Source organism: Drosophila tropicalis, unplaced genomic scaffold, assembly GCF_018151085.1.
Source record: "Drosophila tropicalis isolate 14030-0801.00 unplaced genomic scaffold, ASM1815108v1 contig_979, whole genome shotgun sequence".
Lineage (NCBI taxonomy): Eukaryota > Metazoa > Arthropoda > Insecta > Diptera > Drosophilidae > Drosophila > Drosophila tropicalis.
Genome location: NW_027173482.1, coordinates 2,340,731 through 2,368,465, shown reverse-complemented (window position 1 = coordinate 2,368,465; position 27,735 = coordinate 2,340,731). Strand labels below are relative to the sequence as shown.

At 37.6% G+C, this 27,735-nt stretch overlaps 1 protein-coding gene across 15 annotated transcripts in view; it reads right to left on the bottom strand.

Moving 5' to 3' along the window:
* The window catches only part of LOC137586311 (transcriptional regulator ATRX homolog), a 600,012-nt gene that overhangs the window by 135,744 nt on the left and 436,533 nt on the right, over nucleotides 1-27,735 (bottom strand). For 12 of the 15 annotated variants that reach the window (XM_068302316.1, XM_068302317.1, XM_068302315.1 and 9 more), the window contains 2 exons: nucleotides 16,790-17,097; nucleotides 16,608-16,729 (listed from right to left, as the gene is read on the bottom strand). In XM_068302316.1, the coding sequence (XP_068158417.1) occupies nucleotides 16,608-16,729; nucleotides 16,790-17,097 (430 nt within the window). Of the gene's footprint in view, nucleotides 1-16,607; nucleotides 16,730-16,789; nucleotides 17,098-27,735 lie in introns of those variants that run through there. The other 3 variants (XM_068302327.1, XM_068302324.1, XM_068302326.1) reach the window with 2 other exon arrangements.

Sequence of the window (27,735 nt, the reverse complement as noted above, 5' to 3'; positions counted from 1 at the left end):
CACAGGGAAAACTGGGAGGCATTCAACAAGTTCGCGGTCATCGCCATGACCGAGCTCCGCAGAGGAGCCGAATGACCTGAGAGCAGGAAGCGGGTGGAAGGACGCCTGTGTGAAGCAATACCCTCGCTGGCAGTACCATACGAGCTACTTCCCCCCGCAAACTTTTATCCAAATTTTCTGTTCTTCTTGTATATACTATCTTAATAATTGAATTTAAAAAAACAAAAAAAAAAAAACAAGCAATTTATGCACAAGCGTAACATGAGCTAGACCCAAGCCAGCGTGTGAACGCTGACCAATCACTTTAATGCAAGCGCCCCAAACAATATGTATGTATGTACTGACACTCTACCTCTCTTTTGTAGCTGTCGCCTAAGTGTGTATAAGTGTGTTCTTTGCCACATCGATGGCATCCTGTGATGCTTCTTCAAGAATCTTTGGACTGTTCATGGTCCGAACAAGTGGGGAAGTATCCGTTGCCTAAGACTACCCGTAAAATGTGGTCAGCTCGTAGTCCTTGAAACTGGCGAAGCGCGTGTGCCCCGCGGCACCTGCATAATTGGAGCTGCGTTCTAAATCGGATGGTACTACTGTCCTTAGAGACATCTTCGGACTGCTGGAGAAGGTGTACCGAGACCTTCTTGATTTTCCACAGAGATTCTTCTGCATTTTACAGTAATGGAACCACAGAGAACCCATCCGAACATCGTCTCGACTCCCACGAAAGAACCACTAACATTCTTGATGATTCATCAAGCAAATCCTGCTTAACCTTATTCGGAACGGAGCTGGACGGAAGTGCTTCAGCTACACTAGACAGCACAACGGCGTCTGCCTGGAACTGTCGCAGCGGTTCGCCAGGAGGGGAAATCTGCAATCCAGCGTCGCATTGCCCAATGCCGCGAATGCCAGTTGATACTTTGCAGCTTGGAGGATTAATCAATTCAAACATTCTTTGGGATATAAAGGACGCCAGGATGATGAATAGTTACTCTCGCAGTACCCAGGAGGCCAGTGTTGCGAGTGGAGGCGAACCCATTTTAAAATTGTTATTACTGTCTAAGCTGAACGACATTGGGTTTCTACCTCTTTTCCTTTCTTGGGTTGGTGAATATTTAACAAATAGAAAATAGAAGGTACTTTTTAAGTCTTCTTTTTCCAACTCCATTCCTTTGACTTCTGGTGTACCTCAAGGTAGTCATCTTGGCCCTCTGCTTTTCACATTATTCATCAGTCATTGTTCATTTGCGTGTGCTTATGTATGCTGACGATGTCAAGCTTTGTCTTACATATAAAGATACAAACATATTAAATCTTAAGACTACCAAATGTAAGGTAATGACTTTTTTCGTAACTGTTCTCAGCTGGTTACTTATTTTCTAAACAATAGTCCTTTAGAACGTCCAAATTAAACTAATGATTTGGGCGTACTTTTGGACCATAAGTTAAATTTTAACACCCATATTTCCACCACGGTCGCAAAGGCCATGAGTGTTCTGGGTTTCATTCAAAGATGGTCAAAAGAATTTGACGACCCCTATACAACTAAAGTTCTTGTTTGTCTGTGTTTTCTATTGTACATTTGTCCACGCGATTCGTGTCGTGCGTTATACGGCTGCACCCCTCTGTCGGTTGGGTGGGAGGTAGGCAGATATTTGCTTGGGCTCGCGAATTATGGAATTGGAGAATGCGTTTAGGTTAAAAATAATTATTTTGGCGAAGTATAAAGAACACGACGTTTATATTTCAGTGGCCAGAATCAACAAAAAACTCTTTATTCAAAATGTATAAATGAAAGCTTTTACATAAAAATGCTGATTAACTTATGCTACATACATGTGTCTCCATATCTATTTGTGTTGGTATAATTATTTGGAATTCAATGCATATTCCATGATTATGCTGATTAGACTTATTTGACATACATCTGTTTTAGTATATATGTTTGTTGGTACAATTAATTGGAATTAGGTGTATTGCATTTGTGTTTCGGTTGTTAAACCGGATGTTTTCGTATTTATAAGAGTTTATTAAACTCGTGTTGCGAAACCACTTATTAGGCATTTAACGAGTTCAATAGCTCTTGTACTTTCTGGCTAATTGGGGTTTGTAGACGGTCTGGTTTTATATCGTAGTAGTAGTATCGTCAACGTCCGCTATGCCTTTCCCAAAACAGAGAAACATCCCAAGACTCATTAGACAAACATACAAAATTATAACTGAGAATCTCCAAGCTATTAAATCAGGGTTAATCGAACACTATAGCAAGCTAAAGATAGGGGATAAAACCTGTTGTGTCCGCAGTAGAGGAGTACACGTGTTCTAGTTGAGAGATTATGCTAGACTGACCGTTTATTGATTTGTATTAACAATGTTACCATATCTAAAGAATACAAGGTTTAACAATGTTGGGAAATGCTTATTTTAGATTTTAAACGATACATAACACATCTCCCCCTTTAAATTATAAACGGTAATTAATTTTTAGATTTTCGGAAATCGTGTGGCGTGAACCGATTTACTTCCTGGCGAGCTCTTGTACTTTGTCGAACTGGTATACCAGAACGTCTTCGTGAAGATTGGTTTCGATTGTGAGCTTCATTCGACGTTGCTGCATTTTCACCAGAATCATGAACAGTTTCTTGAAGGGTATTCGGAAGATCGTGGTGCGTTTCTGGCTGGTCTTCTTGTAATTGTGGTGTTGAACTAGGAGCTGGTTGTGGTATTTCAGGAACGAACCAATACTTTGTCGGGTTGTCTTCGGACGTGTTGTCTGACATTCGTAGTTTAATTTGGTTGAAATGGCGCTTGATAAAGCCCTTTGATGTACGTACGACGTACAGCATTCGTCCAATTGGTCGATCGATAGGGCCTTCGATCCACTTTTCTCCCCTCGAGAAATTTCGGGTGAATACCTTTTGATTTGTGCTGTATTTTGTCAACCCTTGCTTAGTTTCGACAGGCTTTTCGCAAAGTTGACTTAATACGGTGCGAATTGAACGACCGTGAATTAACTCAGCAGGAGATTTACCTTGTGCATTTGGGGTGAATCTGTAAGAAGCCAGATATTTCGTTACTGCTGTTCGTACAGGCAAACCTTCCTGAATATTTTTCTTGACAGAAATTTTAAAACATTGTACAAATCGCTCAGCCAATCCATTAGAGGCTGGGTGAAATGGTGCTGTTGTTATATGCTTGATTCCATGGAGTATGCAAAACTCTTTGAATGCTTCAGATGTAAGCTGCGGTCCATTATCGCTGACCATAGTCTTAGGATATCCTTCGATTGCAAAAATTGAAGACAAAGCTGAGATTGTGTTCGCGGTTGTTACCGATGTCATTTGAACAGTAAACGGGAACTGCGAGTATGCGTCTACACAAATTAACCACATGGCATCGAATATTGGGCCAGCGAAGTCGATGTGGATTCGCTCCCAAGCTGTGGTTGCTGTAGGCCAACTCTGGTATTGTCGTGGTGGCGCTGGATTGTTGCTCTTGCAGATGCATGACTGCGCTAGATTTTTTATGTCTTCATCAATGGCAGGCCACCAAACATGTTTTCTTGTCCCTCATGTAATAATTGCTTGAGAATGGTTTCTGCATTAACCGGTGGATTGATTTCCCTTATTAAGTTGCAAGCTTCCTCCTCCTTATCGAATTCTATATCAGTTCCAATTGATAGTCGGGAAAGAGCATCGGCATTGCCATGTGCAGATGTTGCCCGATACTGGATATCAAAATTATAAGCCATTAGAATGATACCCCAACGTTGTAGTCTGTTTGAAGTCATCAATGGAAGATGTTTCCCAGGATTGAAGATCGATACAAGCGGCTTGTGATCGGTTAACAGTATGAACTTCCTCCCATACAGATATTGGTGAAATCGTTTAACTCCGAAAATTATTGACAATCCCTCTTTTTCTATTTGACTGTATTTCTCTTGATGTTTGTCGAGTGTTTTCGAAGCAAAAACAATGGATCTCTCTTGACCATCGTTTTGACTATGAGACAGGGCTACTCCGAGACCGAAAGATGATGCGTCTGCTGCGAGTACGATAGGTAAGTTTTCATCAAAATGCGCCAGTTGCGTTGCGTTAAAATTGTGAGACTTTAGAGCTGAAAAGGCTTGTAGTTGATTCAGACCAAAATAAAATGTTGTATTTTTTCTACAAAGTTGGTTTAAAGGTGCTGCCAACTGTGAAAAGTTTGGTATAAAGTTGCAATAGTAATTTACTTTACTCATGAATGCTTCCACCAATTGCTTTAAATTTGAGGGCGGTTTTAATAGTCGTACAGCTTTTAGTCCGGATGTGTCTGGCAAAATTCCAGCAGCACTAATCCGTCTTTCCAAGTATTCGATTTCGTTTTTGAAAAAGAAGCACTTTTCCTTTTTGCATTTGATACCGTTTTCTTGAAGTATTCGATTCGTTTTAGATGTTCTTCGCTTGTTGGAGCTGAGATGATGATGTCATCTAGGTAGTTGCCACAACCTTCTATTCCTTTTAGAAGTTGCTCAAGGTATCTCTGAAAGATTGCCGGTGCACTGGCAATTCCATACGGAAGGCGCTGATATTGAAATAGGCCCAATGGCGTGTTGACGACCATGAACTGCTTGGTTGCCTCATCTAGTTTCATCTGAAGATAGGCGTCTTTTAGGTCTATTTTGCTGAATTGCTTACCATGACGAATAATGTGAAATAGGGACTCTTTTGTTGGTAATGGATATTGCTCTATGTCGATTTGTGCGTTAACTGCTAGCTTAAAGTCACCACAAATCCGAATGGCTCCACCTGGCTTAGGTGCTAACACAATGGGGGATGCCCAGAAATTTGATCGGTTTCCAGATATTGGCTTCCGTGAGACGATTTGCTTCGGCTTTAAAATGTTCCAATCGAGCAAATGGAATTTGACGGCTTTTGCAAAATTTGGGTGTTGCCGTAGATTTTAAAAAAACGCTGGCTTTGAAATCTTTTATGGTACCCATGGCAGGCTCGAACACTGACTTATATTTGCAGCAAAGATCGTTAATTCGAATATTTTCTTGCTCATAAATTTTACATATTTGGACAATGTCGAATCCAAATTTTTTAAATAAATCTGTTCCGAAAAGATTGGCTTCGTCTCTTTTACTAGTCACAATAATTACAATATTTTCGACTTTTTCCGCACACTTTGCGATAGTGTGCAATTCGCCTAGTATTGGTATTGGAATGTGTGTATATGCGAAAAATTCTCTGGAACATTCTTGCATCTCTCTCTATCGTGAGACGTTCCACACCCAGAACACGACTTCCACGAGTTTTTGCACTGTTTCTCTTTGTTCGGTTTATTCTGATACTTTTTGAATGTATGGATCGCGTTTAGTGGAACTTGACTCTATTTCTTGTCTTTAAGGATTGCAACGGTTTTTGTCGTTGTCTCATAGGTCTCCGCAACCATGAGCACATCTTCAAGAGTCGGCTGGTGTTTTTGAAGAGCAGCTGCCCGTACTGCATCATACATGGTATGAACGATGATCTGATCCCGGATCATTTCATCTACGTAGTTGGACAAACAACCTTGTGCAGAACACACAAATTGACATTCACGAGCGATCGGCTACCCACTCTTTGTGTGTTTGACCATGTGCCATCTCTTTCTTAAAAAATTCGTAACGTGCTGCTACAATATGACGCTTAGTACTGAAATGTACAGTAAGTTTGTCTGTGAGTTCTTTATATGTATGAGTGTTTAAGTTGTTTTTCCCGAAGAGATTTTTAAGAAGCTCGAACAAACTGACGCCACACCAAGAAAGAAAATATGCTTTTTGTTTTTCGTCTGCACTGACCGACTATGCATTAAAATGTTGCGATAACTGTTCTAGATAAGACTCACAATTTTGATTGTCTTTGTCAAATTTGTGAAATGGAGGACACATAGTTAATTCATCCGCGTGGCTTGAATTACTAGCACTAGATGAAGAAATATTCTTAAGAATTTCTCTCATCCATTGTCGTTGTTGTTCTAGAATGTTCGTTGTGAATTGCTGATGCTGGGAAAGCAATTCTTGAATTTCCCCGCTTAATATTGGCATCTTGACGAGAATTAATGACTGACCAACTAGATTTTACACAATTTTTAATTTTAATTTCTTTTTTGCCTCGCAGTAGAGGAGTACGCGTGTTCTAGTTGAGAGCTTATGCTAGACTGACCGTTTATTGATTTGTAATAACAATGTTACCATATCTAAAGAATACAAGGTTTAACAATGTTGGGAAATGCTTATTTTAGATTTTAAACGATACATAACAAAACCGCCTTAAATGTGTAAGAAATAACTGTGCCTAAAAGACACAATATTGAATTTAAACAAACAGCTGATTTTGAAATTTCATTAGTACTGGATGACTCAACTCAGTTCATGGCTGATGAAGCCATACCAGAAATAGATCAAGAAAAACCATCAATGAGTTCAGATCAACACAACACAATCTTGGAGAAATCAGCCATTCTCAACTGATTTCTTGAAGCTAGCGTCAAACCTAATTCCAGAGTTTGATGGCAAGACAGAAAACCTAAAAAACAAAAAAAATTAAAGGATATTTTTGGCAAATGCAGAAAACACAACTTCAAACTGCATCCAAAAAGTGTGCATCCAAAAGCTTTGTAGCTTTTTGCAACTACTACAGACTTTTTATTAAAAGCTTCGCAAAACACTCACGTCCGATTACACGACTATGTAAGAAGAACGTAGATTTTGTTTGGTCTGAAGTATGTCAAAAAAGATTTAAGTATCTGAAAAAAGCTTTAATAAAACCCACACTGCTACAGTACCCAGATTTTAGTGAAGATCGCTTAATGACAGATGCTAGCAAGTATGCATGTGGAGCAGCTTTGACTCAAACTTGGTGATAAGCAGTTATCAGTAGCAGACGCCTCTCGTTCGCTCATTTCAAGGTGAAAATAATTGAAGCACTACTGAACAAGAACTAGCTGTCATACACTGGGCTATTACACACTTCCGACAATATATATATGGCAAACACTTCGGAGTCAAAACAGATCACTAACGTATTCATTCTCTATGGTAAATCCAAGTTCAAAATTAACAAGATTGAGACTTGATCTAGAAGAATATGAGTTCACAGTAGAATATCTGTAGGGAAAAGATAATTTTCTTCCGGATGCATTATACCGCATTACTATACATGATCTAAAAAACCTAATAATGCTTCTAAGCCCAAAATACATGAAGTCCTATGCAATGATGAAGTACGAAAAGGAGTGACCTTGCATATAACACATCATTTATGTTTCCTTAAAAATGACAATAATAAGTAGACTTTAATTTAGAAATACACGTTTTCTTAAAAAACGAAACTGGTCATAAGCTTGATTCCGCTTATTTAAGACTATTCGAAGTTTTAGAAGTAGCTAAAAATAACAACACAAAAATTAGAAATCATAAAAATAAGATTCAAACAGTTTATAAGGAAAGACTAAAAATCGTCAAGAATAAACAACTAAAAAACCAGAGGGCCGGGGCTAACTTCGACCGCGTCAAAGTTTGTATACCCATGCAAATTTTTTGTGAACTATTTATTGACCTGTTTCCATAGCAGAGTAGAAAAATGTTTTTTCTAAAAAGGATAAATTTGGGAAAGAACGACCTGCTATCTTAGCATAGGAAATAACTAAAATATTCATCAAAATCACTGTTTTCCACCGATCGTTCCTATGGGAGCTATATGATATAGTCACTCGATCTTTATCAAATTCGACACAGTCATTAACAGATATATAAAACTAACAAATGTTTAATGTGAAAACAATCGCGATAAAAGTAACGAAGTTATTTACAAAAGTCACTGTTTTCGCCCGATCGTTCCTATGGGAGCTATATGATATAGTCACTCGATCTTTATCAAATTCGACACAGTCATTAACAGATATATAAAACTAACAAATGTTTAATGTGAAAACAATCGCGATAAAAGTAACGAAGTTATTTACAAAAGTCACTGTTTTCGCCCGATCGTTCCTATGGGAGCTATATGATATAGTCGCCCTATCTTGATCAAACTTGGCACAGTCATTACCAGATATACTAAACTAACAAATGTTTAATTTGAAAGCAATCGCGTTAAAAGTAACGAAGTTATTTACAAAAGTCACTGTTTTCGACCGATCGTTCCTATGGGAGCTATATGATAGGCGTAATAATCTCTCTAATATTAAGTTTCACAATAATAGCACAGAAATAAACGAAGTTATTGAGAAAAGTCACTGTTCGTGACTTTGGGTTTTGTATGGGAACTATATGATATAGTGGTCCGATCCGGCTGAATCCGAGATATACAACCCCTGCAGTATATACAAGCCTACGTGCAAAATTTCATCTCTGTAGCTCTTACGGTCTAGGAGAAGTTTGCTTTGATCCAGACGGACAGACATGGCTATATGAACTCGTCTCGTCATGCTCATCAAGAATATATCTACTTTATATAGTCGGAAATGCGTTGCATACTTCTGACCAAAATTAATATACCCTTTTCGCAAGGGTATAAAAAAAAAAAAAAAAAGTAATATTTATATATATAAATTTTTATGCAACTACTGTAACTAATTCAATTAATTAAAAATATGTACATTCAATTGAAAAATATTTCACGACGTGACGGTCGTGTTTTTGCATAGCTCCTCAGTTTTTATACCCTTGCAAAAAGGGTATATTAATTTTGGTCAGAAGTGTGCAACGCATAGAACGAAGCATCTCCGACCATACAAAGTATATATATTCTTGATCAGCACGACGAGACGAGTTCAACTAACCATGTCCGTCCGTCCGCCCGTCTGGATCAACGCAAACTCCTCCTAGACCGTAAAAGCTACAGAGATGAAATTTTGCACGTAGGCTTGTATATACTGCAGGGGTTGTATATCTCGGATTCAGCCGGATCGGACCACTATATCATATAGTTCCCATTCAAAACCCAAAGTCACGAACAGTGACTTTTCTCAATAACTTCGTTAATTTCTGTGCTATTATTGTGAAACTTAATATTAGAGAGATTATTACGCCTATCATATAGCTCCCATAGGAACGATCGGTCGAAAACAGTGACTTTTGTAAATAACTTCGTTACTTTTAACGCGATTGCTTTCAAATTAAACATTTGTTAGTTTAGTATATCTGGTAATGACTGTGCCAAGTTTGATCAAGATCGGGCGACTATATCATATAGCTCCCATAGGAACGATCGGGCGAAAACAGTGACTTTTGTAAATAACTTCGTTACTTTTATCGCGATTGTTTTCACATTAAACATTTGTTAGTTTTATATATCTGTTAATGACTGTGTCGAATTTGATAAAGATCGAGTGACTATATCATATAGCTCCCATAGGAACGATCGGTGGAAAACAGTGACTTTAATCAATATCTTCGTTATTTCCTATGATTGTAGGCCATTCTTTCGCAAACATTAGCCATTGATGGCTAATAGGTAAGAAAGGAGCTACCAAAAAAGTTGCAAGGGTATACAAACTTTGACGCGGTCGAAGTTAGCCCCGGCCCTCTGGTTTTTTAATATTTATGGCTTTCTCTCAATTTTTAATTGTGCTTAGTTCGTTTAAGCTTTCGCTGGTGTTGTTCGCTTGACACCCTTGTGTTTTATTTCCCTAATTCGCCAAATTAATCAGTTTAAACAGTTTTTCTTTTTCGAGATTAGTGTTTGGTGCATTTATTTATTTTTTTATTTTTCTCTCTCGTCATTGCTTCTGCAGTTGCTCTCCTCATCGCTTTAAACAAACTGGCCAAACAGCTGTCTAACGAGTGTGACTCCAGCGTACATTTGTTGTCGCAATTCAAATTTGTTCCACCTTCCGAGAAATTGCCCAAGAAATGTACCCTTAAGTTGCCTCGTAAGCAGTCGCCAGCTCTCTCTTTTACTTCGTCTCCCATTTTACTCTCGCCTACACCATCTTCTTGTCCCTCTTTATGCTCTTCTTATCAGATTGAAGTACCCATTACAAGCCCGGGTGTACCTCAATCTATCCCTTACGGGAACTCTGATCAACCACAGGATCATGCTGGCTCTCAATCACTTGCGGATCCCAATGCTCCTCCGCCTCCACTAACTGTAGTGCCTCATCGGAAACAATTATTTATCTCTAGGCTTGCTCCAGATACTTCTGAGTCGTCTGTGGCAGCTTACATTGGTAACATATGCCCTGCTAAGGTTTTAATTCAAAATTTTAAGCTTTCTAGGCCTAGCGAAATCTCCTCTTTTAAAATTACAGTACCAGCTTCTGATATCATGATCTACGTGCACCATGCTGATGCTTTACAAACTATTTTTTGTCGTCTTAAAGATCGTGATTTTCTTATATTTTTAGGTAATTTTAACTTGCCTAATATTTTTTGGCTTGTTTATGATAATCTATCTTTCTTAATTCTTTCATCTCAACATGTTTTTCTTGATAGCCCACTTGAATGTCCACTATATCAGTTAAATTCTTTCCTTAACTCTTCTAAAAGAATACTTGATCTTGTTTTTGCCTCTGATCCCACTGTTAGTGCTGTATCACAAACACAGCCACTAGTAAAACCTGAAGATCCTTATCACCCTACCATTGAAGTTACTCTCTCTTACAATTCCGTTACTAATTTATTTAAAAACATCTCAAATTCTCGTCGTAGATGTTTTCGTAAAATAAATTTCAATCTTCTTAAGAGCCTTATTTTCTCTTTTGATTGGTGCAGTGAATTTTTTCTATTCTGCTCTTAATTCTCTAATTGATAAATGAGTTCCTTATGTGAATGTTTCTACCGTCTCCAGCGCGCCAGTCTGGTTCACACGTAGGCTCTCTAATCTCCGTAACATTAAATCGAGATATTTTAGAAGATTTAAAAAAACTGGTTCGCGACTTGACTATGCAAATTATTGTATAGCCAAATCTCAATTTTGACTTTTAAATACTCAATGCTACAACAATTATCTCGTTCGCTGTAAGGTTGAATTTTATAAGAACCCCAAAAGATTTTACAACTTTGTCAATTCCAAAAGACGCTCTAATGTACTACCTTTCACCTTCAGACTTAATGACCAGACTGCTAATAATGATTCAGATATTGCAGATCTGTTTGCTAAATTCTTTCAGTCGACTTATTTTACAACTGTTTCGGATCCAACACCCTATCCCTTCTCAATCCCACATTTAAATTGTATGTTTTTCCTAGTATTACTGAAGTCTGTATTATGTCTAGCTTATCATCTATGACGTGTTCCTTCGTTTCCGGGCCTGATAATATACCTAGTTGCATCCTTAAAATGTGTTCGATTTCCCTATCTAAGCCTTTATCTCGGTTATTCTTTATATCGAGTGAGACTTGTAGCTTACCTGATATTTGGAAGGAGTCTTTTATTATTCCGCTTTTTAAAAAGGGTAGCAAATCCGATGTTTCTAACTACCGTGGCATTGCCAAACTTTCGGCAATACCTAAGCTGTTTGAGAAATTATTACGTCTTGCCTTCAACATCTATTCAGATCCACCACTTGTCAGTATGGCTTCATGAAAGGTCGTTCGTCGCTTACCAACCTTTTAGAATTGACTATCCTTGTACACCATGGTTTCCGTAAAAAGTGTCAAACTGATGTTATTTATACTGACTTTAGTAAGGCTTTCGATACGGTTGATCATTCTATGCTTCTCGCGAAACGTAACATCATGGGCTTTTCCCCAAAACTATTGGCTTGGTTAAAGTCGTATCTTATTGGCAGAACCCAAAAGGTGTCTTTTCGTTCCTCGATATCTAAAACGGTTCGAGTTACGTCAGGTGTACCCCAAGGCATTCATCTGGGCCCACTATTATTTACATTGTTTATAAATGATTTGCCTCTGGCCTTGGCTCATTCAAGCGTGCTCATGTTCGCGGATGACGTCAAGATTTGTTATTCCTATAATGATCCTTCTTTCCAACAGTACTTGCAATCAGTTCTCGATGCGTTCTGTTATTTGTGCCACTTTAATAAATTACACCTTAATGCCTCTAAGTGTTCTTTTATGACTTTCAGTCGTTTGTCTCCGCTCCTAGCTCATTACTCTATTAAGTCTGTTCTGTTGGATTGTGTACCATCATCCAAAGACTTAGGCGTAGTGTTTGACCCTAAGCTTTCATTTAATGTTCATATTTCTTCAATTGTCAATAGAGCAAGCAGCCTTCTCGGTTTCATTAAACGTTGGGCCAAAGAATTTGATGATCCCTATGTAACAAAGGTTTTATACACTTCGTTAGTTCGGTACAGAAGCAATTCCTTAAGTTTGCGCTACGCGGTCTAAATTGAGACCAGGGTCTTCGCCTACCTTCTTATTCTGACAGACTTCTTCTTATTAATCTTCCTTCACTTTATAACCGTAAGCTTGTTTTTGGCATTCTCTTTTTCCATAAACTAGTCAACGGCGAAGTCGTTTCTACCAATTTGCTAGATACGCTATATTTTTGTGTTCCCTCACGTCGGACCAGAAACTTTTTTCCTATTCACCTTAGTAGATGTCTCACTAACTACTCTCTTCACAAACCTTTTCGTGTTCTTTGCCAATCTTTTAACAACCTTTCTCACCTTATTTCTCCTCATCTTTCTGTCACTTCTCTTCGCGTTATACTTTTTAATTATCTACAGCGAAACCACGGATTGGCTGCAACTCATCCCTGACCACATTGGCTGTGAATCGGGGCATAGCTGGCACCTTGTGCAAATAAAACACCTCCACCGTGTCGGGGATGTTTAGTTGTGTATATAGCTAAGCTACCTTCTTGAATTTAATTATTATCTGTATTTTAGCTTAAGCTTTTTCGTCGACTGCTATGTTAGTTGACGTACATAAATTAATAATAAATAAATAAATAAAATGAGTGTGCTTGCCGCGGCAAAAATTATTACATATGTATGTATGGATGTACAAATTATTTGGCATAAATAATTTATGCCGATGGACTAATGATCATCCCGTGGAGTGTGCTTTACACTTTGAGTAAAGGTAAGTGGTTTTTTATAAATTCGAGATTAGTAAACACTTTTACTTGCAGATTAGAAAACAGCTGTTTTTACATGTACATGTATGTATTCATGTGTTTTTTTTTTTTTTTATAAATAGGGGGGAAAGCATTGAAAGCCGAAGTGTGGGACTTGGTATCGACCTTGGTTAGTGGTCACCGCACCGCACTAAAATCTACCCTATGCTCCGTATCCCTCTCGCGGAACCAACGCTGAAGTACTACTTCACGAGGGGGAGATGGCACGTATGCCTCGTCTAGAGTTTACCTAGAACTGAAGTTTTTGTTACGCTGACGTTCATCGCAACGCAAGGATTGCATGATGACTGCTGCCATGTGGCTAACAGCTAGCCAATTGTTTTGCGAGCTAAGTAGGATATCCATAAAGTCGTTGACTATAAATGCCTTGGCTTAGCTCTTCCCGTTCAGCAGAATATCTAGGACAGACAAACAGGACGTGTTCTGCGTCTTCTATATTCCGCGCACAGTGTGTGCAAAAGGGATATGTCTCATGTTTAAACCTATGCAAGAGAGTACTCTTTACGAACCTTTTCGTGTTCTTTGCCAATCTTTTAACAACCTTTCTCATCTTATCTCTCCTCATCTTTCTGTCACTTCTCTTCTCGCTATACTTTTTAATCATCTACAGCGAAACCAATGAAAATATTCTGGACTTGGATTGGCTGCAACTCATCCCCTGACCACATTGGCTGTGAATCGGGGCATAGCTGGCTCCTTGTGCAAATAAAACACCACCACCGGGTCGGGGATGTTTAGTTGTGTATAAAGCTAAACTACCTTCTTCATTTAATTACTATCTGTCTTTAGCTTAGCTTTTTCGTCGACTGCTGTGTTAGTTGACGTAATAAATAAATAAATAAATAAATAAATAATTATCTTTAATAAATAAATAAATAACTCCAAATTATTAGGTTATTTTCTAAAAAAAAGGGGAGGTGTGTATATTCATAACAAAAATCAATTAATGCAAAGAGCTTAACTTGTAACACTTTGTTGCATGTATAAACAATTAGAAATGTAAGCAATAAAATAAATCAAGTGTGCACTTGAATAAGTTTATGTATGTACATACATTGATGTATGCATACATTGATAAATGTACATAAACATATTCACATAAATATACAGTGGCGAGCACATGTGAAAGTTGGACAAAGATTACCTGCAACCCAGGTCAGCGTTGAAAGTGCCTTTTCTGCATTGAAGCTACCTTGGAGCCAATTTGTCTACCGATTCGGTACACAAAATGCTTTTTGTAAAATTAAATAACGAATAAATTACCAGTTTACTAGCCAACTCATTGTAAGTTTATTCTTTTTTAGAAATGCCATCCAGCCGAGGATTATTATCAAACCATTATTTTATTATTCATTTGAAAGAAAAGGGCATGGGCGACCAATGTTGATTAGGCATTATATAGATATCGGATCGTCAAAACCGATCAAGCAAAGGTTTTATCCCGGCTCCCCAGCGGTGGAATAATTAATGTATAGTGAAGTTGATCGAATGATAGAGTTAGGAGTTATAGAGTTGTCAAATAGTCCGTGGGGTTCTCCGATGAGATTAGTAGTTAAACCTGAGAAAGTGAGATTATATCTAGATGCTACGCATATCCTTTGCCAGGTATTGATGGCTTTCCCGTGCCGAAATCATTACTAAAATCGATCTTAAGTATGCGTATTGGCAAGTGTAATTATCAGAAAATGTATATGTTGTTTTGGATATCTTGATGATTTATGTGTAGTAACAGCAGATTTTGATTCACATATATCGGTATTGATTGTGTGACCGCAGTAAAATATTTAGGGAATTTCAACCGATCCGTGCAAATTGAATCGATTTTGCAATGGCCTACACCAAAGTCCCTAAAACAAACGCGTGGATTTTTAGGATTAACAGGATGGTATCGAAGATTTATGGCAAACGTTTCAGAAATTGCAGCGCAGAATCCAGATTTGCTAGGAAAGAAAGCGAAATTTCAATGGACAGATAGTGCTCAGAAAGCTTTTGAGCTTTTGACTGCTCCAGTCGATAGTTCCAATACGTTTTTTCTTCAATGTGATGCAAGCGATGTTGGTGTTGGTGCTGTTTTAGTGCAATTGGATTTGAAAGACAAAGAAAAACCCATAACCTATATGTCCAAAAAGCTAAACGCGGTACAAAGAAATTACAGTGGGACGGAACGTGAACGCTTAACCGTAGTTTGGGGTGTAGAATAAGATTGCAGATTCGAGATTGTTACAGATCATGCCAGTCTATCTTGGTTGATGAAGCAGTCCAATCCTAGCGTCTAGCGAGATGGGCTATGCAATTGCAAGGATATAAGTTTAAAAAAAGTCATAGAAAGGGACGAGAACATACAGTACCATATACATTGTAGCTTGTGTACTTCGAAGAGATCGCGCAATTAGACTCATTTGGGCCAGAAATTGATTTATCTTCAGACTGTTTTAAGGATGAAGAGTCTCAAAAACTAAAGGAGAAAGTTATGTCATGTCATGTCATGTACAGTCATGGATAACTTAGTGTATATTCGGACTGAACATAATGATTGTACCGAAGGAGTGCAAAAAGAAAAGATGGAAATTGTGGGTGCTGCAAAGAATGACCGCATGCACCATTACAGCATGCACAGAGGCATGGGTTTCCGAGATTCAAGAATATGTGCGTAATTGTGAGGTATATTAATTTTGGTCAGAAGTGTGCAATGCTTAGAACGAAGCATCTCCGACCATACAAAGTATATATATTCTTGATCAGCACGACGAGACGAGTTCAAATAGCCATGTCCGTCCGTCCGTCCGCCCTCCGTCCGACCGTCCGTCCGTCTAGACCGTATATACTGCAGGGGTTGTATATCTCGGATTCAGCCGGATCGGACCACTATATCATATAGATCCCATACAAACGCCAAAGTCACGAACAGTGACTTTTCTCAAAAACTTCTTTATTTTCTATGCTATTATCGTGAAACTATTAGAGAGTTTATTACGCCTATAAACTACTGTTCCAAATTTGATCAAGATCGGATGACTATATCATATAGCTCACATAGGAACGATCTGTCGAAAACAGTGACTTTTGTAAATAACTTCGTTACTTTTAACGCGATTGTTTTCAAATTAAACATTTGTTAGTTTAATATATCTGTTAATGACTGTGCCAAATTTAATCAAGATCGGGTGACTATATCAAATAGCTCCCATAGGAACGATCGGTGAAAAACAGTGACTATGATTAATATCTTCGTTATTTCCTATGATTGTAGGCCATTCTTTCGCAAACATAAGCCTTTTTAGATAAAACATTCTTACAGATTGATGGCTAATAGGTAAGGAAAGAGTTACCAAAAAGTTGCTGGGGTATACAAACTTTGACAAACTTTGACGTGTTCTATTACAATTGATATTTTTTTTTAGGAATACTTCATAAAGACAAAATATTTATAAAGAAAAAACAGTATTCGCCTATTATGTAGAAAGTTCGATGTTTTGTGTATGTATATATGCAGCTAGATATGTACATGTAAATATGAGTGAATGCTCTTACGTGTACAGTTCAGCCAATTCCGCCATATTGTAATGTCGGTCTATCTGTTGCTCATCAATAACACGAAAACTCATCGCCTGTTTTGTCACTGATCGAGAATACACCTTTTCTTCCATAGTACCCTGCAACAGTTGATTGTTTTATAACAATGTATAATTCATAAAAAAGGGCAAAAAACTTACCATGGATATTAAACGATAAATGTAACAGTTTTTTTTTTGGCCTAGCCGAAATATTCGGAAAATATTTTGTTGGTCATTGGAGGGGTTCCATGAAGTATCCAATATAATTACTCTATTTGCGCCAACGAGGTTAACGCCTTGCCCTCCAGCTTTCGCAGATATTAAAAATACGCGTGCACGTCTATTAGACTCATTGTTAAACCTTTTTATCATCTCGTGTCGAATATGTTTAGGAGTTTTTCCATCAAGTCTATAATAATCTTGTCCGATAATCCATTTATTAGTAATAGTTTGACTTGATGGGACATCTAAAAAGATAAAAATTCATTATCAAAATATGAAGTAAGTCAGTCGTCTTGCAGTCTTCGGTATCATGCATCAAGTGAAGAAATATTTTAAAATTTGAAATTTATGTTTATTACATTTTTTGCCTCTTAAAAAAAAAAAAGACACGAGCATTTTAACGTCACCACTAGCCTACAGACATTTTCGCCGTTATAGACCACATAGTAAACGCGTTTCAACATCTTTCTTGATTTTAATAAAATTTGTTGGGCTCGTTAGATCAGTAGAGTAACAGAAAATTGCGGAAATATATACAGGCGGTAATGCGCGTGGCAAAAATTTTAAATAAACTCGATTACTACACGGGTCTACATATAAAAAATTGTTCATTTACAGGTGCGGGTCGGTTTGTCAGTTATCCCTTTGAAAAGTCCACTTAGCTGTGTTCAAAAAACTTGCAAATACTACCAGACCAGTTAAGAAACGCAACGCAGGTGGCATCTTCGAATTCTCAATTTTCCTTATTTATATTTTATTAGTTTAAACTTAAATTCTGTAACGAGCGAATCGCCTTGTCTCAATGTTTATTTTAAGGGACTTCCACCTTGCTTCATATAAAAATCAAAAATCAAATTTTCACTCGTTGCAGAGGACGGACGTGTTTTTTTTTTGCGCTTATCAACTTTTATTTTTTTCTCGCGATTAAATACTTTTACATAACTTGTAAATTCATTATCGGTTTAATTAATAGTAATTTCAACATCCGAATTTTATTTTCATTTCGCGAATTCTTGCTGTCGCTTTTGTTTAAATTTAAATAAAATCAAAACTTACAACAATACTTGCATTTGCGGTGTTGTTGTTTTGCTTATCTCTTTTGCTTTTGTGTCTTTACCGTTTTAACTAACTCTCGCGCTCTTGCGTACAAATTGTTGTTGCATGTGTTCAATTTGACGCGCTCTCCCGCTCTTTCATATTCTTGATTGATTTGCGCTCTCGTCTTTTGCCTACCCGCGACTCTGTGATACGTGTTTTTGTTTTTGTGCTTTCATCTCTTTTTATTCTTTAGTTGTGTGCACATTGACCCTTGTGTCAGAACTGGTCAGTATATTCTTATACACAGATTTTTTACCTTTAGAATTTTTATTTTTTATTTTTTGTATTTCCTTTTTTAATTAAAAATTAACTTTTTGATAAAATGGTTGTCTGCTCAAAAAATAATTGCATAGTTGCCACTAATGCGGTTGACTCCCATGATTATATTCTTTGTTGGTTGTGTGACAATGCGGTTCACGTTAAGTGTGCAGGTTACACAGGCAGAGTCAAGGAGTCTATTGCTAAAGGTGGTGGCTTAAAATATGGATGTGATGCTTGCCGGAAGGTCGAGAATGAGATGCGCTCTTTCATGAGGCGGACTAGAGATAGTTTTGACACTTTAAGGGCAGGTTTTAATAAACTCCAAGCGGAGTTTATTGCGGTGGAGACTCAGTTCAGAAGTTTATCGCTTATGAATGAGTCTCCGAAACGTAAAAGGACCAGTCCTTGGGGTGTTTCTGTATCTGTAGATCCGCCAGCGTCTCTTATCGTCAGCAATTGATTTCGTTTAAGAGCCCGGTTGTGAATGCTAGTAGTAAGGAATTACCGGTATCACCTGGGAATGATCTCTTAAAAACGATGCCTATTGTAGTGTCCGATGTGTCCGGGCAATTACCCATTCCAATGGAAATTGCCGATAGTTCTAAAAGTATCGAGGGCCCCGTAAACAAGTTGACTGCTGCAGTGGGTGACTTGTCCAACGTTACTGCCGCGGCTGACGCTTCGGGACCGCGGCCTCTCGTTGGCATACCACCAAAGAAACATATATTTGTTTCTAGGCTAGACCCTGTTGTCACATCTGATGATGTAATAGCCTATATTCGAAAGAAAGTTAACGTCTCGAATATTGCGGTGGAGAAGTTTAAATTTTCTTATTCTCGGGACATTTTGTCCTTTAAAATTAGTGTTTCTGCCAATATCTTCGACACTATATGTCGAGAAGATTTTTGGCCAAAACATATAATAGTTAAGGAATATACTGTAAAAAAGAAAAATCGGAAACCGATTCGCTTGCCAACAACAACAACTAATACTATTCCTGCCACATCAGCATCTGCTGGTGTGTCAAAAAACTAGCTTCGTCCCTTAACCTGGGTTACCAGAACGTTAGAGGACTGAAATCTAAACTTTCTAATCTCTATATAGATAGTCTTTCTTTTGAACATAACATTCTAGCTTTTACAGAGACGTGGCTAAAACCTGATATTGCTGATGCATCGGTTTTTTCCACAAACTTTTCTATATTCAGACGTGACCGGATTTCTCGCATAGGTGGTGGCGTTCTGATAGCTGTTGATGCTGCTTTATCATCTGAAATGATTCAATTTTCTAGTACCCAGGAGATTGAGTTTGTCGGTGTTAAAGTAAATTTTAAATCTTTAAATGCTTTCATTACTTTTTCCTATATTCCACCATTGTCAGACATGGTGGTATATTTAAATCATTTAGAGGCAATTCAGTTTGTCTCCTTTTTAGTTTCCAGTCAAGACTTGCTCATAGTTGTAGGTGATTTTAATTTACCCGCTTTAGCATGGTCACTAACAGATGAATCTACCACGTTGCTACCCTCTTTGTCACATGACTTTATTGATGGCCTTCTAGGCTTATCTTTATCGCAAGTCAATCCTGTCTTAAATTCTAATAGAAAATTGTTAGATCTTATTTTTGTATTGAATTCTTCTTATTGTGAGGTTTCTAGGATCGAACCATTTGTTCTTCCAGAAGACAAATTTCATCCTACATTAAATTTAAGAATTGATTTGCCCTTGCTTTCACCATTACTTGGTTCAAATGAGTTACCTCTAACTAGGTGCTTTCGTAAGACTGACTTTGCCAGCCTTAATGAAAACATTGCTACTACCGATTTGTCGTATCTGTACAATTGTAGAGATATGAACTCAGCTGTTTGTTTTATCTATGATAGTCTGAATTCACTCTTTGATATTTGTGTGCCTCTTGGTAGGCTGGAGCGGCTTAACAAACCTCCCTGGTTCTCTCGTGAGTTATCCAATTTGAAAAATGTGAAGACACGATATTATAAGAAGTTTCAAAAAACACGTCGTTCATCAGATTATGCTTTGTATACAGTCGCTCGTTCAAAATTCATGATGCTTAATACACAATGCTATAAGAATTATCTTTAGCGGTGTAAGCTTCAGTTTTCTTCTGACCCTAAACAATTTTATAACTTTGTTAATTCTTAACGTAAGACCTCTGTGCACCCATCTTTTTTGTCTTTTCAAAATAAAAAAGCCAGCACTGATCAGGCAATTGCTGATATGTTTGCGAATTTTTTTAAAGCAACCTATTCCTCAACGGAATATCGAGCAAGTCCGTATCCTTATCATTTAGAAAAAGCTAACTGCATTTTCAATCCAGTGATTGATGAAAGTTCCCTTCTTAGCGAACTTAAACTAGTTAAACCTAATTATTCTCCGGGGCCAGATGGTCTTCCTGGATGTGTACTCAGGTTCTGTGCAAACGCATTATGTAAACCCATTTTAAAATTGTTTCTATTATCTGTCGAATCTTCCTCTTTTCCACCTATTTGGAAGGAGTCGTATATCATTCCTCTGCATAAAAATGGCAAAAAGTCCGAAGCCTCTAACTATAGGGGTATCTCAAAATTGTCCGCTATTCCGAAAGCTTTTGAGAAAATTATAACTTCTCAATTGCAACATTTTTGCAGCTCTATTATTTCGCCATCCCAACATGGGTTTGTGAAACGTAGATCTACAACCACTAACGTTTTAGAATTTACATCAGTAATTATCAAGGGGTTCAAAAATGGTAAACAAACTGATGTAATAAATACTGACTTTAGCAAAGCCTTTGATTCCGTTAATCATACCCTGTTACTTTCTAAGCTGAGCGACATTAAGTTTCCACCCCTTTTCCTTTCTTGGGTTCGAGAATATTTAACAAATAGAAAACAGAAGGTACTTTTTAAGTCTTCTTTTTCCGCTTCCATTCCTGTGACTTCTGGTGTACCTCAAGGTAGTCATCTTGGCTCTCTGCTCTTCACACTATTTATTAACGGTCTTCCATCAGTCATTGTTCATTCGCGTGTGCTTTTGTATGCTGACGATGTCAAACTTTGTCTTACTCATAAAGACACAGATTCATTTAGTCGGCTACAAGCTGATCTTAAAAACTTTCAATCCTGGTGCCAGTTTAATCTACTAAATCTTAACACTACCAAATGTAAGGTAATGACTTTTTTCCGTAATTCTCCTCAACTGGTCACTTATTTTCTAAACAATAGTCCTCTAGAACGTCTAAATAATATGAATGATTTGGGCGTACTTATGGACCATAAGTTAAATTTTAACACCCATATTTCCACCACGGTCGCAAAGGCCATGAGTGTCCTGTGTTTCATTAAAAGATGGTCAAAAGAATTTGATGACCCCTATACAACTAAAGTTCTTTTTACTTCGCTTATGCTTAAAACATCTATCCTATCTCATTTAGTTAATAGATAGCTATAGTATTATTTGTTTGTCTGTTTTTTCTATTGTGTATTTGTCCACGCGATTCGTGCCGTGCGTTATACGGCTGCACCCCTCGGTCGGTCGGGTGGGAGGTGGGCAGTTATCTGCTTGGGCTCGCGCGTAACAGGCTATGTCCTGGTGTCGTAGGGGCCACTTGAACGTACTGCGCATAGTATCGTCAATAAAGGGACACGATCATGTGTTAAGTCTAAATTTTCTACAGCGAATAAATGAACGCAACCCAACTACCATTCGTAGGAGTTCGATATTTCTTCGGAATAAACATTTTTCAAGTAATTTTTTTGTTGTATGTGTTCTTTGAGATGTTTAGTTTCAGTTGCTATGAGTTCAGTTCTGAAATTACTATTTCCAAATACTTGAAATTTTCAGCTCAAAAGGGAGCTATTATTGCGGGTCAACGGGTGTCAGATCGCGAAATACCTCGTATATACCATATAACCCTAAACATAAGCTCACAGACAAAATTTCAGCTAGGTAGCTTTGTAGGGTCGACTGCCCCAGGCGAATTCTCGTAAATTTTATGAGGTCTTTTGCGAAATTGGCTTTTCTGTAGTGTTGGGAGGCTTGTTGCCATAGATCGTCCCTGTATTGTTTGACCAGTTCTGTTAGAAGTTTTTGTGTGTCTTTTGTGTTGTAGTCGTACTTGTATGTTAAGGGTTAGAGAAGAGCTTGACGTGCTGCTCTATCCGCTGTGTCATTTCTCGTGATGTTCGTGTGTCCTGGTACCCAAATTAGTATTATTTTTAGGTATTTGTAGGTTATGATGTTTCGAATAGTGTAGTAGTTCTGGGTGTTGGTATTTGCGATCGACTTTAGAGCTGAAGGGGAGTCTGTCCAGATTGCGTGATATTGGTTTATTTGTTTTGCCAGTTAGCATGCGTGTAAAATAGCTGACATTTCAGCAGTAAAGATTGAGCTGAGGTTGGGTAATTGGGAATATTTTATGATTTCCGTTTCGGTGGTTATGCTAGAGTCCGACTTTGAACCGTCAGTATATATGAACTCGAACTCTTTCATGACATCTTTTAGTTCAATCAATTTTTTCTAGAATATTTTGGGTGTGTGATTAGTTTTTGTAGTTTTATGTAGAGACATGTATAATGCATTAGGGTTTGAGTTTGGTATGAATTTTCTAGTTGGGATCGGACAGACATTAACACTATGTATGAAACACAATGTAGTAAGGAGAGTACTTTTGGTTTGGTTATTGAGATTTTGATTTTTTGTAGTATAGGGTAAATTGGTGAATTTGACGCTCTTGCTATTAAAGTGAATGTTTTTGCTGTCATAAATTGAGTTCTTCTTTCGATTGGCATCAATTCTGCTTCGAACAGTAGATTGTTAATGGGTGTAGTTCGAAACGATCCTGAAGTGAATCTTAGTGCAGCGTGGTAACATGTTTTGAGTTTGTTTAGGATTGATGTAGGGCTGTTTCCAGGCAATAATTTATCTATAATCTATCTTTGACATCGTGAGAGCATCGTGAGAATTAGGGATTTGGTGTCACAATTGTACCTTTGGTTTGATAACCATTTGATAATGTTGAGCCTTACGTCCAACTGCGAAGTGGGGTTTTCAATATGCTTTTTCCACCTATAGATCTTTGTTATCGCCAGCTCAAGAATTTTAAGCGTGTTGGACTGGCTGAGAGGGAAGTTATGTGATCCAGTGTGGATGTTGCATTTTCTTCTTTTCAGGGATACGTGAAGGTGGTTGCATTTCGGTACTGAAAGCTTTGCCACAGAGTACTTGCCTCATTTTATAATATTGGGGGTCGCTGAGGTTTTTCCCAATTTTACGATTGTAAAGTCGTCTGCATATGAGAAAAAAGTGAATTCCTTCCGGATGGATACCTTTTGGCAAAGTATATTGTATGCGTTTAAGAAAAGGATGACTGATAAGGGAGATCCTTGAGGCATTCCATTATGTATGTTTATTTTCTGAAGTTTAATTGGTCACCTCCACTTTTATTTTCCTGTATGTTAAAACGTTTTTTAAACAGTTCAGAACTTTTCGGCCACTGTGTAGACTCCTATTTTATCATAGGCTTTTTCAAAGTCGAAGCTTATGATTGACATATGATTTGTTTACCCTTGCAAAAATTGTATAGTAATTTTGGTCAGAAGTGTGCAACGGATAGAAGGAGGCATCTCCCTCAATATAAAGTATATATATTCTTGATCAGCATGATAGGACGAGTTGAAATAGCCATGTCCGTCCGTCCGTCTGCATCGACGCGAACTCATACCGTTAGAGCTACAGAACTGATGTATGTAGGCTTGTATATACTGCACAGTTTGTATATCTAGGATTCATCCGGATCGGACCATTATATCATATAGCTCCCATACAAACGGCAAAGTCACGAATAGTGACTTTTCGTAATAACGAATAAATGAACGCAACCTAACTACCATTCGTAGGAATAAACTTTTTCCATGTAATTTTGTTGTTGAATGTGCTCTTTAAGATGTTTAGTTTCAGCTGCGGAGTGCTTCAGTGCTGAAATTACTATTTTAAAATACTTGAAATCTTTCTTTTTTCTTTAAAATTTTTTCGGCTCAAAAGGGAGCTATCATTGCGGGTTAACGGGTGTCAGATCGCGAAATACCTTGTAGGATAGACTTAAACAAAAGTCTGTCGAAATAAAGGGCACTTGGCCGTAATTAATAAATTGCTGGGCCAGTGAACTGGGTACCTAACCGTATCTCGCCCTAATTTATCTAGTCCATCCATCTGAGTTGTATTCCATCGACGGCTAACGCTGACGAGAACCAGTGGACGGACCCTATGACTAAGGCTGTGCAGGCACAACCTGGTTAACTACTGTTTTTTGCTCTTTTGTGTTGTTCGAAGCTTAAAGTTAACGTTACATTCTTATTAATAAATATTAAAGCATTAACAAACGCACATATTATTTTGAATTTTTTTCCTTTTAAACTTGGTATGCAGACTCGTCTAGTATGTACAGTTATCGAGTTTATTTGAAATTTTTTACTGCGCCCCCTTCAAGGACTATACTAACTAGAGACGCCGAATTTGGTATGTATACTAGATTGCATGCGAGCAGATTTTTTTTGTTTAAAAATTTTTGCACGCCCATTTCCGCTTTCGCATTAAATAAAACTTATTTCCTAGAATACAACCTAAGCTAAAGGCACAAAATTTGGTACTTAGATTTGTTTAATATTCGAGTAGATTATAATTATTTCAAATTTTTGCCCACGCCGGACTTGTGACAAGATTTTAGTGTTGTGTGTTCTAATACAAAAAATACTCTCTTTTTTCCCTCTTTTTCATATTGCAGTAAGCTTTTGCTTTGGTTTGTATACGCCTCTCGTAACATGCCTGATGTCTACTACGTCATTGGTCAAAATTAACAGACCAGCAGAAACAGACGCGATATTCCATAAACTCTTTAAAAAAGGAGTAATAATTTAAATAAAGTTAGCTTCTTTTATATTTCAGCAGAATATTTCCTCACCTTTAACTAAACACCTGGATACATGCTGGTAAAAAAATTTCCCGAATATTTCGCGCAAATTTTGTTAGGTAGGATATCTTATTGCCTTTCCATGTCTACATGACAAGTCCACCTGCCTATATCTCTACAGGAGGCCTTGTTAATCTTGTGTTCAAGGTTTTTCATCGATGTTTAATTTCACCTACGCAACTTCGCTGATGCGACTTGCGGTTACAGCCTTTACTAGTTATAATAAAAGGCGGGAGCATTTTGTTAGCCGATGGTCAGGCTTATAATTGATTTTTTATTAATATGCTTGGGCCTTTATATAGGCAAGGGTTATGCTTACATTGCAATCCTAGCATATACAGAGGGGCCGTGTGCAGCCCAACTTACCTAGACGGCTGTCTCGCCATGAATATAGTAAGGGCCTACACTACGCATGTGTGTACTTATGTATAAATTGAATATGCCTTGATGGTGTATTGCACCATACAGTAAAGGCTTTATCATAAGAACATTACACCGTTGCTATATGTAAATTACATAGTGGACAGTGTTCATCTTCTGTCCCACTTTAGCACCACAAGTCAATTGCTAACACGAAATAACGATATATTAATTAAAGTTCAATAATTCTGGAGCTTCGAAAAATAATTAAAATTATTCAAGTTTTTATTTCTGACGATTTTTTTACGGTCAATCAATGCAAAGCGGAATAAATTTGAAACGCAAGTAACCCTTTTGTTACTTTTTTATTCTACACGTAGCTAAAAACAGTAAGGGATTTAAAATGTCGGTTATTTTCCAATAGGGATGGAATGGCTGCACGTATTGTCTACGCTATTATGGCAGAGCAATGCTCACGTTGAACAAGTCTGAAATCAGTAGAACAGGGATGGACGTACGAACGGAGAGACACAGTAATGCGATACGCACGACCAAAGCTGACAAACTTGAAGAAAAAGCTTTAAAGCATTAAATAATTAGCCGTTAAGATGTTGAAGCATATTACAAAATTTAAATATTAGGTAGTTTTTAATTCCATACATAATATACATATATATCGGTAAGTCCTCTATAATGCCTTCGTTCAGCTAAATCGTTTTGTTATTTCTGAATTATCATTTATTTTAAACTTTAGGTTTTACTGCCACATTTTATTTTCACTTATATTTGAGACGTTTAGTGCACCTCCTTATTAGGACCTACCTGTTCGGTTTTCAACATTTGTTCCCAGACAGTTGTTAGGCAAGACTAATCATCCTGCAAACTCAACGTTCTATGCTACATTCCAATGGTCAATTTATAGCCGATCAAAGAAAAATGCCAGCCCCCATGTTAATCAATTGGAACTTGTGGGGAACATATCGATTGATGTTCCACACAACAAACCAAAAACAATGTAGAAAGTAAGAGTACAGGATACGCAGGTAGCAACGTTGGAGCTACGATCAAACCTTGCGAATTACGGTCAAACTTAGTTATGTTATAATTTTTATCTATTTCGCAGTTATTATTTTTTCTATCTATACTAACTCTCTTATGGGGCCCTTTGTATCTACTATCTATGTTATGTCCTGATTCAGTCCTTATAAGTATTAGATCTCCTATCGATATTTCAAGAGTATTTACTTTCTTGATGAATAGGGATTCCAGGGAGAAGGTTAATTTAGAATTACAAATGGGTGAATTTGACGCTCTTGCTATTAAAGTGAATGTTTTTGCTGTCATAAATTGAGTTCTTCTTTCGATTGGCATCAATTCTGCTTTGAACAGTAGATTGTTAATGGGTGTAGTTCGAAACGATCCTGAAGTGAATCTTAGTGCAGCGTGGTAACATGTTTTGAGTTTGTTTAGGATTGATGTAGGGCTGTTTCCAGGCAATAATCTATCTATAATCTATCTTTGACATCGTGAGAGCATCGTGAGAATTAGGGATTTGGTGTCACAATTGTACCTTTGGTTTGATAACCATTTGATAATGTTGAGCCTTACGTCCAACTGCGAAGTGGGGTTTTCAATATGCTTTTTCCACCTATAGATCTTTGTTATCGCCAGTTCAAGAATTTTGAGCGTGTTGGACTGGCTGAGAGGGAAGTTATGTGATCCAGTGTGGATGTTGCATTTTCTTCTTTTCAGGGATACGTGAAGGTGGTTGCATTTCGGTACTGAAAGCTTTGCCACAGAGTACTTGCCTCATTTTATAATATTGGGGGTCGCTGAGGTTTTTCCCAATTTTACGATTGTAAAGTCGTCTGCATATGAGAAAAAAGTGAATTCCTTCCGGATGGATACCTTTTGGCAAAGTATATTGTATGCGTTTAAGAAAAGGATGACTGATAAGGGAGATCCTTGAGGCATTCCATTATGTATGCTTTATTTTCTGAAGTTTAATTGGTCACCTTCACTTTTATTTTCCTGTATGTTAAAACGTTTTTTAAACAGTTCAGAACTTTTCGGCCATTGTGTAGACTCCTATTTTATCATAGGCTTTTTCAAAGTCGAAGCTTATGATTGACATATGATTTGTTTACCCTTGCAAAAATTGTATAGTAATTTTGGTCAGAAGTGTGCAACGGATAGAA